The following is a 14,571-nucleotide window of genomic DNA, read 5'->3' as shown; positions in this document are numbered from 1 at the left end:
GTATGAGCACAAACGCCAAATCTAGTTAAGTGGCCTCCTGAAAGACACGCTTCCCCCCATAAGCAACGAATACTCAGTTCAATGAAAATCTCACGTGTATTAGCTCATTGTTTTTCTTGTTGTGACCAAATGTGATGAGAAGTAATATAAAGGCTTATTTTGACTCGGTGTTTGAGAGGACACAGTCCAGCACGTTGGGGAAGTCAAGGCGACAGAAGTGCGAGGCAACTGGTCACATGGTATCTGCAGAGCGAGGAGAAGGCCGGAGTTCTGTCCTCCTCTTGTCTTTTCAGTACATGATTCCAGGATTCCAGCCAGTGGGTGGTGCAGCCCCTGTTCATGGCAATCTTCCCTCTTCGGGTTAAGTGTCTCTGGAAACGCCCCCACAACGCACAGAGGTATGCTCCATGGGGATGTCTGGATCTCATCACGTTAACGATGAAGATTAACTATTACATTCAAGTTCTATTTTAAGCCCAGGAATTATTCTTGAGTACAACCCAGTTCTTGTTCCTGGGAAGTCTCCTGAAAGCAGCCCTGAGTGGCGGGCAGGAAAGGGAGATGTTTAATGAAGGCCTCCCCTGCCTTCCTCACCTTCCTGAGTTGAATGTACAGACTGTTACAGTCTCGACTGTTCCCAGGTGACTTAGAAGAAACTAAGTAAGCTTGAAATTCTGAAGAGAGTTTCTGGGCACAGGCTTCCTCTTCCAATGTATCAAACAAGGCAACCACATACAGAATGAAAGAAGCCACAGGGCAGCAGAGCTCTATAAGCTGACTCCATTTTTTTTCTGTTGAGCTGAAAACTGGGGTCAGTAAAGGCACTAATGTCATGGTTCATATGTGATGTGTCCTCATGAAAGGCTCCTTTGCTGAAGGATTAGTCTCAGCTTCCTTGTGAGGTGGTTGAATCATGACAACTCTGAAGCAATGCTTATTTAACCACAGTATCACAGGGGAGAGTGTAGGGGATATGTAGCCTTGAGGTCTGTGCTACAGGAAGGTGTAGCTTGTCCTAAGGCTGTTCTCTGTCTCCCTTTCCCCACCCGTCCTCCATCTTTCTCTCTGCTCTCTCCTGTTCTCCATGAGTTAAGCTCTGCTTCCCCTTACACGTTTCTCACCACAATGCCTATCACACACGAGCTATCAGAGACCCAGGAAAGGAGACATTTCATATTGAATGCTTCTTATGTGAAGCATCCAGCGAACTGAACCCTTGAAATTCTGTCTATAAAGCGTGATCTCTGTTAGTGGCAAAACAATGACATGCTTCTGTAGGCTCTTAGAGTCATATTTCTAGGGTGAGTATGGTAACTGACCATGACTAAGCAGCGACTTCCAGGAACATGGCTGTGTAGCTTCGGTAGGGGAGCCCTGGACCTGATGTAAGAGATCAGAGCTGCTACAGAACAGCTGACGCCCAGAAACAAGGTTGAAATGAAGAATGGGACCGAGTGCTGAGAGGGAGATAAGCCAATGTCAACCAATTCTGTTCATATCCAGAATAAGCTCTGAAAAAGAGTTAGGTACAGGAAGCAGCACATATTTTTGTTTACTTCATCAGCAGGTAAATCTACATTCTAATAAGGGGTGGCACTTAGGGTCGTACTATCTGTTGGGGACAAATGATCACAGGCTTGTGTGGGCAGTGACAGAGAACGCGGAAATAGTGATCAGCCAATCCGCCGACTGCCACATTAGTGCTGTCTCTGTGTGGCTGCAGGCACACGGGCTCTTCTTTCCTTTTTTGAGACAGGGTTTCTCTGTGTATCTTTGGCTATCTTGGAACTCACTCTGTAGGCCAGGCTGGCCTTGAACTCACAGAGATCTGCCTGCCTCTGCCTCCCGAGTGCTGGGATCAAATGCGTGCACCTCCTGGCTAGACTCGAATTCTTCTTAGGTGTCCACTGGTCTCACATGTTTTTAAAGGTCCTCTGTACACATGGCAGAGGGATCATCAAGAGCTAAAAGTCAAGACATCACTTAGCCAGAGGGAAGGGAGCAGAAAGCAAGGGCCACAAGAAACAGTTTCTTTTAAAAAAACGATAATGAATTTTTATATGTGCAAGTGTTTTGCCTGTATGTATGTCTGAGCACCACGTGTATGCAGTGCTCTTAGAGGCCAGAGATGATTGTCAGATCCTCCAAGATCAGAATTAGAGATGATTATAACCCACCATATGGGTTTTGGGAATCAGACCTCCTAGTTTTTTGGAGTGAGCCATTGCTCCAGTCTCCAGATCTTTTCCTTCCTTCCTATCTTCCTTCCTTCCTCCCTCCCTCTTTTTTCTTTCTTTCTTTCTTTCTTTCTTTCTTTCTTTCTTTCTTTCTTTCTTTCTTTCTTTCTTTCTTTCTTTCTTTCTACAAAGTCTTGTTATATAACCCCCAAGCTAGCCTTGAGATTTCAATCCTCCTGTTTCCGCCTTTCAGCTGCTTGGATTACAGACACATGCACTATGCCTGCCTATGGACACAGACCTTTGGACCAGAGCACACATGCCGCATCTGTAAAGTGAGATGGTGCTGTCATAGGGACAGCCAGAGGCAGTCAACTGGGTCTGGCATGGCATTGTAGCCAGAGGAGCGTGGGTGCCTGGAGCTGGCAGGGCCTTCTCATTCTGTTGCCCTCTTTAGTCTGCCTGCTTCTTTGGCCTCAGCAACATCCATTCTTTCCTACCTTTCTGGTTCCTGTTACTAATCTTTTTTTTATATACTTTTTTTCTCTCAGATCTTAATGTTCCCAGTGCCCCATCTTTAGCCTGTATCTCTTCTCAGTTTGGAATCTGCTTTGTTCACTCATCCTTTCTCACGCTGTCTTTGTGGCTAACGACTACTAATCTACACGCTTATTCCAAACCTTCTGAACGTCTTGTACCCCGTAGTTTATGGGCTAGGCACACTTGGATGCTGCATCACACTCAACCCTCATAAAATGAGAACAACTCGTACATTTATTTCTCCTCTCAGGTTTTGATTGGGCTTCATTCATCATTTACTCAGGTGTTAAATCAAAGAGTCCCCCCTGTGTTGGCTTAACTAGGCTAGCCACATCTACCTTCTCAACTTGTTTTCTGTCTCCTGGGCCCCTACCTCATCACAGATTGATATGTCCACTTTATTTGTCTCTCCACTCCAATACTTTCCCATCACTGACGAAGCTATTTCTGGCAAGAAAGGCAGAATGTCATGGCACCTAGGAATACACAGGCCATGAAACCCCCGTGTCCTGTCCTCTGCCCCATCTCTCCAATCTCCCAGCAACGAGTCTACTGGTTTCCTGCTCTGGTTTACTGTCTCTGTGCCTCTGCAAGCGGCCTTCCTGCTCTGGAAAGGCAGATTCACCGGTGTCTGGTTCTGCAGTAGCAAGCTGTAAGAAAGTACAGCGTGGGTTCAAGCCATTAATGTAGATATCTTCTTGGCAAGACAAGATTCCCTACATCAGGGATCTTGCTCCACTTGGTCCCCAGAATCTGCTATGGTAGAAACGACATGGTGCCTGGTGAACTTGGTAGAAACTAACCGAAATACTTTACATAAGATGGCTCTCTGTACCAGTCGGTGACTTTTAAGACGCGCGGCTTCCTTGGGGCATTGTTGCAGGTCGTTTTGCAGGTAAAGTGCAGAGAGGGGTGGCCGGTTGCCTGCGGGCTGGGTTGGGTGACTGCCCGCGCGCCTGCGCCCTCTGCCGCTCCAGTCCTGGCGCGTCTCTGTGCGGTGTGTCTGGAGAGAAGAGGCTTGGGTGACAGGCCAGGGGTTGGGGGAAGAGTTAGCCAGCCCGAGTCGCAGTTTCACTCCCCGATTTCTCCGCGGCGGGACCGAGACCGCCTGGGCAGATTGCTGGCTCATCTGCCCGCATCACCGCGGTTCTACTGCGGCCGCTCCTCTCCCAGCCCAGCAGACTGCTCATCACCCTTGCTAGTGAGTTGTGGAGGCTTGTGAGCCCGGCAGAGCGGCGAGCTCTCCCTGGCAGTTCTGTCCTCCCACGGTGTGTGTGTGTATGTGTGTGTGTGTTCGCGCGCGCGCACGCATGGGGTATCCCTGGGATTCCGCATCTGTTCCGAGAGCTCCGGTCGGGGATCCGCGTTGTCCATCCTATCCGAGTCTGCGCCGCGATGCGGCTGCTCCCCCAGGCAGGGGCTCCGACGCCGGGATTCCCCAGCTCGGCGCGCAGCCACGGGTGGAGTTTCCCGGGAAGGCGCAGGGGTAAGCGGGCGGAGCCCAAGACCAGGTCTGCGAGCCACTGGAAGGCCGGGAATCTGCAAGCGAGTCCGGTCCGGAGCAGTCCAGGGAGATGCTGTGACTGCCACTCACGGCCGTTTCTCCGCCTTTCTCTTTCTTCTTCTACCCTTTCTTTTTCTTTTCGCAGCAACACTACAAAAGCTCAGAAGGAAATCCACGCAGTGGAGCCCCAATCCCTCCCACCAGGTGCACATCGCGGCGGGATGGGAGGGGTGTCGGATTCTCCAAGATTAGGTATTAGGTTTACACCAGGGTACACCGATGCTGGAGCTTGCTGAATTCAAGTTGAGTGCTGGATTGCACAAGCAGTTTTAACGTGTTCTCTCTCTCTCTCTCTCTCTCTCTCTCTCTCTCTCTCTCTCTCTCTCTCTCTCTCTCTCTGTGTGTGTGTGTGTGTGTGTGTGTGTATTTGCGCAGGCGCGCACACACCCCAGGGCCCACGTTCCTTGGGGTGCTTTAGGCAAATTTTACACTTCCCCGCCGGCCCGCCTGTGCTGAGCCGCTTCGGTGGGTTCCTCGCGCACGCTATACCAGCGTCTCTTTGTTTGGTTGTGTCTTCATCCAGCCATCTGCAAAGCAAATTGATTTTCGGTTTCGCTCAACATTGCGCTCTGGGACTTAACGTGGGCCACAGCCTTGAATGCCCTCGTTACTTGTAATTGAATAGTTCTTTCCGGCAAGGGGCTATTTATAGCGTAAAGAATAACCAGGCAAGCATGTTGACCTTTTTTTCTTTCCTCCTGCTGCCTTTAGCTTTGAATAAGTAGGTGTCTGATGGAGTAGACGAATTCACATCTCGACGCGCACACGTGCCAGCGTACAAGTGTGCAAACACATTTCTACACGTAGTTTTCTTTCTATCGCTTAAAAAATGCATTTTAAAAATTGAGATCGGGAAGGCATTGTGTGTTTGTAAAAGAAAAAACTTTCCTTTGTTCTTTTGGGAATCTTCTATTTTAAGTCACGGAGTAGGAGTACCAAAAGGTTGCAATTAGTTCACTCGAATTTAAAGACACTGCCTCTGAGTCAGAGCTGCCCGGTTGATAATTATTAACATATAAAAGCAAACGCACTGTTTAAGGCAAAAGGGGCGGGGCGGGGGCTGGCTCGCCGCAGACAATGAGGGAGAGTCTCCATGGACCGCCTGCTGCTCATTGTTCCGGGACTGCAGGCTCTTTCTGCGGGGTTCCTCTAGTGGCTAGCACCTCGGTCCCTCTGGGGACTACGGGGTTACCTAGCACTACCCGCCCCCTCCCCCCTTCCCGCTTCCAGCCCGGGCTCTGGGACACCAGCCCCAACTTCAGCCATCCTTCCCTGACTATCCGTTCTGTGCTTTGCAGGTTGGCAGTTTCACCCCCGAATGTATCACAATCCCCGCGGTGGGCACCGAACACCCCTGGGAGCACTAAGTGGGATGCGGTTCGGACAGTCGCGCTAAGAGGCACCACACTGGGCACAGAGCGCTCTTGCTCCTGGCCACCTTCTGAGAGGCGGTGGCGGAGGGGATGAGCACCGGACACGCAAAGCGACTGCCGCGAGCTATCCCTGGGAGGTGGACGCCAAGCAAGGCTCCTCGCAGGACCGTGCGGATCATTACCTCCCCCAGCACGAGGTGGCGAAACCTTCCCGCTGCACCTCCGGTCAGGATGCTCTGGGCACCTGCCTGCTGTTGAGATGTTTCGTTAAGCGGCTCTGCCACACGCAGCCCGGGTCTCAGGTGGGCAAAACTGAGTGGGCTTGGCTTCGGCCCCTCGTGCAGGTGGATGAAAAGTGCCGGAGGCCTTGCATGGGATAAGCGTTCAAATTTTAAGAATCATGGACGAAGGGACTGTGCAGTCCCGGGCCCAAGAGCAGCTGGAGGCACCTGCGGCGGAGGGAGCTGTCCAAGGGAAGTGCGAGTCAGAGACCTTCAAGTCGAAGAGTTTACCAGTCCTGCACAGCGCCTCCTGCCGGCCGAATCTCAGTGCTGGGAACGCAGATGGCGAGCTGGCCTTGGGCTGCATGGAAGCTTTGGGTCACCAGGAGAGGCATCAAGGAGGGAACCTGATAGTCCCTAGCCCTTCTGCCCCATCCACTTCGGCAGGGACTGCAGCCGAAGTCATCGACTGCAACCACAGGATGGACCCCACCAAAACTCTGTCCGTGTCTTCTACTCTGGCTACACTCCAGGAGAGAAGGTGTCTCTACGTGGTCCTCACGGATTCTCGCTGTTTCCTAGTGTGCATGTGTTTCCTGACCTTCATCCAGGCCTTGATGGTCTCTGGGTACCTAAGCAGTGTCATCACTACCATCGAAAGGCGTTACAGCCTGAAGAGTTCAGAGTCCGGGCTGCTGGTCAGCTGCTTTGACATAGGAAACTTGGTCGTGGTGGTATTCGTCAGCTACTTTGGTGGCCGTGGGAGAAGGCCTCTATGGCTGGCGGTGGGTGGACTTCTTATCGCTGTCGGGGCTGCGCTCTTCGCCCTACCTCACTTCATCTCGCCTCCCTACCAAATCCAAGAGTTGAATGCTTCGGCCTCCAATGATGGCCTTTGTCAGAATGGCAACTCCACAGCCACCTTGGAGCCTCCTCCCTGTCCCAAGGAGTCGGGAGGAAATAATCACTGGGTCTATGTGGCTTTATTCGTTTGTGCGCAGGTTCTCATTGGAATGGGCTCCACACCGATTTACACCCTGGGACCAACCTATTTAGATGACAACGTCAAGAAAGACAACGCATCCTTGTACCTAGGTAAGACTTGCTGTTCTCTGGGGGTGTAGTTGACCGACAGAGATGTTCCTTTTCTTCCCCAAGTATAAAGGAACATGATCTTTTGTATTTTCAATATATTAAGTGTTGTGGCTCACTCCTTCTAAGTTCGATTTTTGGTGTGCTATGTTTTCAGTTTGGGGTAAAGCATTGTTTGAACGAGTTTTCAGATGCGTCTCATATCTGTTTTCTCCACCCAATACAAACAGTTAAAAATAGGATAGGATAGGGCCATTTTCTCTTGCTGTCCACCTTTGGGAAATCTCGATCAAGTTTATTGTCTAAAAGCTGTCCTTCCTAGAAGAGACGAGAAAGGAAGAAAACTAACTCAACACCAGCTGTGAGCTACTGCTCTCTTTCCCTTGCAACCTCTTCATCCCCAACAGCAGCTAATGGGGTAGCCAGACCACATACCCTGTGCTGTTCCCACCCCTGTATTCTGAGCAACCAAACACGAGTGAAGCCTGAAAGACAAGGGATGAGTAAGGTATGTCTGTCCGTGAAGAGTCAGCACCCCAGGCTAGCAGGTTTATCACATAGTGCTTTAAGGACCTCTGTCACTGGAGTCTGTGGGAGTTCCTTACTGTCTTCAGAAGAACACAGGCTCTGTGGTTCCTTGACTTGCATTTAAGAGCGTCAGTGGGCAGAGGTGTTTGGGCTAAGTTCAGAGAGCCCATGGGAGGCCAGGCAGGTAGGGCCATGGCTAACTGACTTCCTCGAAGCACATTTGATGGTTGTCAGCAGCTTGCTGCAGTAACTGCTCCTTTAAAGTGCACTAAAGGATGAACTTGAACTTGGAAAGGGCGAGTGTCACCCTAGCTGAGGGATCTGTGTTCCTGTTTCTCTGCTGGAGTCACCTAAAACACCTAACGCCTCTGTGTGTGTGTGTGTGTGTGTGTGTGTGTAGACCTGTGCGTAGGCCACAGGACCACCTGAGTGTTGGTTCTTGCGTCTTTTTTTTCTGTTCTCCTGAGACCAGACTCCCTGGCCTAGACTCCCCAAGTGGCTCGGCTAGCTGGCCAGCATAAAAATTCTGATTTTATAAAAATATTAACTAGAGATAGTCAAACTCTAGACATATTTAGTAACTTCTTAGCCATGTGTTGAAAGGATCTTTGATGTGTGAATAAGGATTTCAAAGAGAGTGGGAAACACAGCCAATGTAGGAGGGCTCTACTTTGTCCTCAATCCACTCACTGTCCTTGGAGGGTTTCGTAGTTGTCTGCAGGAACTGGCCCAATGCAGCATTTATAACTTGATTTTGTTATTAAATGTAAGCACAGATCTTCTTGTGGACAGAGGAGACTAGTTACCATGCCACTATGTCTTCCAACACTTGATGTGGAAAGCTTAAAGAACAGTATAATAGATATCAATATATCCACTCATCGGACTTAATAATTGCTTATTTTATCAGCTGTGTATGGTGGCCCAAACCTGTAATTCCAGCACTTGGGGGGCTGAAGCGATAGAATTGCTAAGAGTTAAGGTCACCCTGGGCTACATGGTGCAGACTGGGCTAACCAGGGCTTCACAATCTCAGGCAACAACCTTCTTCTAGAAAAAAGGATATTCTGGGATTGGGGTGTAGCCCAACTATAGAGAACGTTCACAGAAGATGTCCTGGATTGGCTCTTCAGCACTAGCAATAAATAGAGGAACAAATAAATGCACTTTTTCCATACTGGCAGGTGCATAAACATGCTAAGGAAGTTACGAACTGTTACCTATTACTATCAAACACCTTCCCAAATTCAATTTCAATTGCCACCTAAATTTCTTTATCTTTACTAAAGTTAAAACTAGGATTTCCCCAAAGCCCACTTATTAATATAATCACACTTGGCAATTTGTCATTGTAGCTTTCATATTGCCGAACAGCATCTTAACCTGTGTGTGTGTGTGTGTGTGTGTCACAGACTTTTGGGGGACAAGGCTATGGGACGTACAGTTTTCACATTCTCGTCTTGACTTATCATTTCTCTCTGGTGACCGTAAACTAAGACAGACCGCTTGTGTTAGTGCACTTCCCAAGTGATGCCGTGTACTCTATATTACACACATCTGGACTGTGTGCTCTATATTACACACATCTGGACTGTGTGCTCTATATTACACACATCTGGACATTCTCTGGTGATTTCAGGTTTAACCGTGTGAGTCAATGGGTGACTATAAAATGTTTTTCTGGAGAGATTGTCTCTTCCTTTTGAAAACCACGTGGAATGGTGTCTTGCATCCGTGTGATTATCCTGGTGTGCTTCCCTGTTTCTGCTGGCCTTTACTTCCGTTTACACCGGAAGTTCGTATCCCTTCTACCCTGCTACAGGCACATCTGCACTGGACACAGACTTTCTCCATCAGAATCACAGACCTCATGCCGAGGGTCAGAACGTTGAGAGCAGATTTTTCTGAAGAACATAGCAATTGCACATTACATTCATATTCATAGTATACATAGCCTGGGCTAGGAGCTGTCCCGGGACTGGGCCCAGGCTTTGTGCAGGCACACAAGGGCTTCACCGCTCAGCTTCATCCCCAGCTCTAGGCTCCTTTGGGGAAACCAAAATGTCGTGAATCATAACATTTGAGGAGTTTTCAGGACAGGTGTGAAGCAACACGTAGCTTTCTTCTTCCTTTTCCAAAAAGGTGCTGACATGATTGGTTTTATTTTTAATTTTTTTGTTTGTTTGTTTTTTGGAAGTAATTGTAAATTGGTGAGTGCCTTAGGGTGCATTCTTAAGGAAACCCATGATAATTCTGCTTTACATGAAATGAATTTTAGTAATCAAAACAAGATTTTTTGGGGAGGAGTGGTTTGTGTGTGGTGGGGGTGAGGATACAGAGGCTCATAGTGTAGTCCAGGCTGGCCAGAATTCATTATATCTATAATAGTCGTATATATAATAGCCTATATATAAAGGCTGGCTTTAAACTTGCACTCCTTCTGCCTTGGTCCCTTGGTTGCTAGGATTACAGGTACACACCAATACACCTGGCCCAAAACCTTTAGGAATAGACTTTCTAGGCTCCCTCTGTAAAAATTAAGATCAGAAGACTTCTGTTTTTCCAGGACACAGCAAAAGTAACCAGTCGGAATGTGGGATTTCTTTTCTAGAGAGTAACAATGGTAAAACACCTCACATAATTCTTCACAAATCTCCCTCTCTTCCTTTCTAACCCCCATAGCCACACTTTTCACCAAACAGCAGCATCAAACCTAATACCAGGTAGAAGTTGCAGGCAGGAGCAAGTATCTGAAGTAACACTGAGACTATCAAAGGGAGATATAATTGTGTATCTTCATCCTGGCAAGGCTCTATGTTAGCATTCTGGTGGGTCGAAGTGCAAAAGAAGAAATGAGGATGTAGCTTCGATAAAAAGGCTTCTACTTGTTAACCTCTCTAACTCTGCTGCAAGGATCGAAAGAGCCTTAGTGTTGGCTTTGGGTATAGAGAAAGCTTTGTCAGTATTAGTAATATGTTCAGTGGGCAACCAGACCATGATTTGTAAGTATATCTCAGATAGGGGTATATGGGTGTGTGATCCTTTGGTGGTTAAAAAGAAAGGAATTGTGAACGACAGGGAAAGGAGAAAAAGTGGACAACCAGTGGGGGTAAGAAAGGAAGGATGCGTTTCTAGAACAGAGAGTCACTAGGGGGCTGGCAAGATGGCTCAGGGGTTAAAGGCACTTGTTGCTAAGTCAGATGACCTGGGAGAAAAGTCACTACTGAAAATTCTCATCTGACTTCCACACACATGTTGTGACACACGCTTCCTCCCCGGACAGGATAAACAAAGTGCAATGGAACCCTTTGAAAAGCGATTGGCCTGCTCGGATGGTATTTGTCATAAATGGAGGTTGGGATGGGCTGGCCAGCTGCCAAGCAGTACAGATACTGGCTTTACTGCCTCCCTGTGCTACCATTTAACTATCAGCCCTGACTCACACCTCAGGACGGAACACAGTTGGTCTGAACTAGCCACGGCGTAGGAGGCAAGGGCCCGTATTCTCCCCTCGTGACGGTCGCCCAGCTTCTCTTTCCAATGGGGATTATGACAGCTTCCCTTCTTAATAGTTTGTAGACTTAGTGGGATTTCGTGTGTGTAAGTGCTCTGTAGATAGTATGGGTGGCACTTCATTGTTATACCAGAATCCAAGCCCATCCTAGGCCTGGGCAGGAGGGGAGTTAATAATGGTTTACTACGGTGTGTATCTTCTTTCATAATCAGAAAAAGAAGTCAAAGAATTCTTGTGTAGGAAATCACTCCCTCAAAACGGGGCCCAGGAAAGTCTTGGTCAGCATTTCAGTGATGCTATTTCCTAATTGCATTTTATGGGGACTCAAGGTCCTGCCCTCAGAGTCTGCGTGTCAACCTTCAATGACTACCTTTCTTTAATGGAGGCCATTAAGTGCGCTTATAGCTTGTGCAACACACCAAAAGCGCCTTTTAAGTGTGAGGGGTGTGTGGTGACCCAGTTTCACCATTATGCATCTTTTCCTCACACGGACTGGGAACAAATGGACATTCTAAGAGTGACAGAATTCACCAGATGTCCCCTCTAACCCCAGGCAGCTTGCAGAAGCCTGGAAGCCAGGAAGGAGCCAGACTGAGAATTTACTTCCTGGGTTTAACCTCATTCTCAAGAAGTAAGAGGAGGCACATTGATGCCCCTGTCTGTCTTGAAGAGGGCCAGGGGAAGCAGCAGGTGGTGGGGATGGGGGTTGGGGAAAGGGAGGCATCAGACTAGGAATCTATGTTGCCTGAAGACTTTTGAGTAGTTTTAAAATCCTGCTTTAAATTTGTGTGCCCGCCTTGCAATGAATGCCTTTATCTTTTTAAGCTGTCTGAGGTCCTCTTGGAAGTAGGCTCCGGTAAATCTTGAGTGAATGAAAAAGATAATCTCCACTGAAAATGAATGTGTGGGAGAAAGAATATCAGGGAATTTCAGGAAACAAATTCAGACTGATGGAGAAAAATCCCCTAGAACACTGTAGGGCAGCCAGAGATAGGTGGCAGGAGGGAGCCCCTTCAGAGGTTCAGCAAGAGCTCCCCACATCCTTGGGACAGCTAATCTGTTAAATCATGTATCTATTCTGTATGTCTAGCAGAGACTGGACTTACTGTCTGCTGCTAGTGTGTCTGTTGATTGGGGCCTCTAAGGCAAGTTATCAGTCTGTGAAACAGAGAAGCAAATGACCGCAGGGCCCAATTGGACAGCACGTGTTTCTGATCTTAGTGGAGAAGTCAGTGGGTTGGGCATGCTGACTTTTTCAGCCCACCTGCTGGTAAAGAGAGCCATCTTTTTAGTGTCTGTGTTTCCATTAGGCACTTGGGCGATGCTATTGAAGCTGGTCTGTTCGAGCATGTAGGACCAACAGCCCGGAGACCCACTACTCAGCTGGGAAGTTTCCTTTAGAACTTGGGTTTGGAGCCGCCACTGCTTGTAGTTCTTCCATCTCAAGAAGAACACCAGTTTCTTCCCGTGTTTCCAGGCGCAGGATGCCCGTTTGATGTACTTCCTATGTTTTGGAGACTTCTCAGAATGACACAGTTGTATGAGGCCATGATGCCAGAAGGGTGCAGTGAGAGAATCAGCCTGAACAAGTGGTGTCCTTCTTTAGATTGGTTAATTTTTGAGATTATAATGTAATTACACCCTCTCCCTCCCCTTTCCTCCCTCTAAGCTCTCCCATGTGCTACTCCCTTGCTCTTTCAAATTCGTGGAATTTTTAAATTGCTGTAGCATACATGTGTGTCCCTAAATAGATAAATATAGGCTGCTCAGCTCCTATCACGTTACTTGTATGTCAGAAGCGAGGCAAGCAGCACTTCCTCTCTCCTCACCAGAGGCTGTGTGTGCATGCGCGGTTGCATTTCCCTCTGTGGGTGGCACTCCCGGTTTGAGAAACCCATGAGGCTGTGCAGCTGCAGGTGGGGAATACCAACATGCCCACAACTCATTCTGCCTCTTTCCTGTCTTTCATTTGCTTTCAGTTTTTGGAAACCAGGAGACACATCTGAGGCTGGCCTTGAACTCCTGATCCTTAGCTGCACCTCACAAGTGCTGGGTTATAGATATGATCTGCCTGGCTGGGTCGCTTCTTTCTTTCTTGATGATCTAGAAACAATAACAGTTCACTGAGGCAGGGAGTGGACTCGTGTGAGGCCTGTATTGCACAGGGTTTTGAACAATGAGGGACAGATAGTATAGAACACTCAGACAGGAAGGGGGATGTGTTGTCCTCAAGCACAGATTCTTGTCAGCACAATAGGATTCAAGCCACGGTGTGACTTAGGATTCATCCCGCTCAGTCCCATTTGTAAACAAACAAACAAAATTTTATTCGATGGTCAAAGAAACCAAGCTTCCAAAAGACTTAAACATTAGTGTTACGAACAGTGTGGCATTTCCTCAACATCGTCCAACGACCCCACGTCTGGTTTATATTTAAAACAAACAGAAACAAATTGAAAGCAATGTCATGTTCATGCAGCAGTAGTCACGGTAGCCTAGAGTTGGAAGTCAATGTCTATCAGCAAGGGGGACGCTAATCAGAATGTGGTGCATCGGGACAATGGGACGCCATCCAACCATCAAAAGGAAGGGAATCAGGCACCTAGCACACAGAGACAGCTTCTAAGTCTTCATGATGAGTGAAACAAGCCAGTCACACAAAGCCCAAAACTGCCTGATCCCATTTATACAACTTGTAAAGTGGTTACTTCCTAGATAGAAGAATCTGTTTTTGCCAGGGGCTAAGAAGAGAGGTAACTGGGGAGTTAGTTGTTTAATGGCCAGAGAATTTCAGTTTTACAAAAAGAAACATTGATTGCACAATGATGTCGAATGTATTTGATACTATTGATTGTATGCTTAAAAAACGGTTAAGATGACGAACCATGTAAAGGATTCATCTAGGTATTATATCAGAATGGCTTTGCATCTGAACTCACGTGTGGATTAGAAACCCACATGTCTTTCCCAGAGTCATTAGTACTGCTTACATGGAAATTCTGAGAAGGCCACTCTCACAGATGGTAGACTCACCTCCGAGCCCACGCAACCTCCGAGTACATATTGATCAGTACATGTCTCTAGTTCAGCTCTGAGGACTGTTTTTCCAAGTGTGTGGAAACTTTGTATTGCATAATTTTAAGAAGAAGGAGTAGGGTTATAAAGAGGAGGAAAAGTGGACTTTAGGTATTATAGGGGAAGCATTCAGGGAAAAAGCGTGAGGCACCATGAGGGGCCTAGGGTTGCTCCAGTGGGTCTTTCTGAGACGGTAGCAGCTGGTGTCAGTAGGTGCTGCTGTGTCTCTTGCTCCTGCAGTAGTTTGTGCTGGGATCCTGTGTTTTCAGTTTCCCATTGCCAGAAAACACAGGTAGAGGATTCCACTGCTGCCTGGTCCTTCTGGGAAGCCATGGGCAATTTTGTGACAGCCAGACATTGCTGGTTCTGAAACAGGAAACTACAGAGGTTTTAGCTCATTCTCAATCAGGGTGTGACTTCGCCTGCCTCCTGGGGACATACGGGTAGCTGTTTTTTCTCTTTTGGAAGGCCACCACCCAGCTCCAAA

At 47.9% G+C, this 14,571-nt stretch overlaps 1 protein-coding gene across 5 annotated transcripts in view; it reads left to right on the top strand.

Moving 5' to 3' along the window:
• Positions 1-3,720: 3,720 nt before the first annotated feature.
• Slco5a1 (solute carrier organic anion transporter family member 5A1) overlaps positions 3,721-14,571 on the top strand; it is a 128,025-nt gene continuing 117,174 nt past the window's right edge. For 2 of the 5 annotated variants that reach the window (XM_075971389.1, XM_075971385.1), the window contains exons 1-2: positions 3,721-3,918; positions 5,580-6,970. In XM_075971389.1, the coding sequence (XP_075827504.1) occupies positions 6,055-6,970 (916 nt within the window). In that variant the 5' untranslated portion in view covers positions 3,721-3,918; positions 5,580-6,054. Of the gene's footprint in view, positions 3,919-4,014; positions 4,204-4,366; positions 4,474-5,579; positions 6,971-14,571 lie in introns of those variants that run through there. The other 3 variants (XM_075971386.1, XM_075971388.1, XM_075971387.1) reach the window with 3 other exon arrangements.

Source organism: Microtus pennsylvanicus, chromosome 5 (assembly GCF_037038515.1).
Source record: "Microtus pennsylvanicus isolate mMicPen1 chromosome 5, mMicPen1.hap1, whole genome shotgun sequence".
NCBI lineage: Eukaryota > Metazoa > Chordata > Mammalia > Rodentia > Cricetidae > Microtus > Microtus pennsylvanicus.
This window is presented reverse-complemented; position numbering and strand designations above follow the sequence as displayed.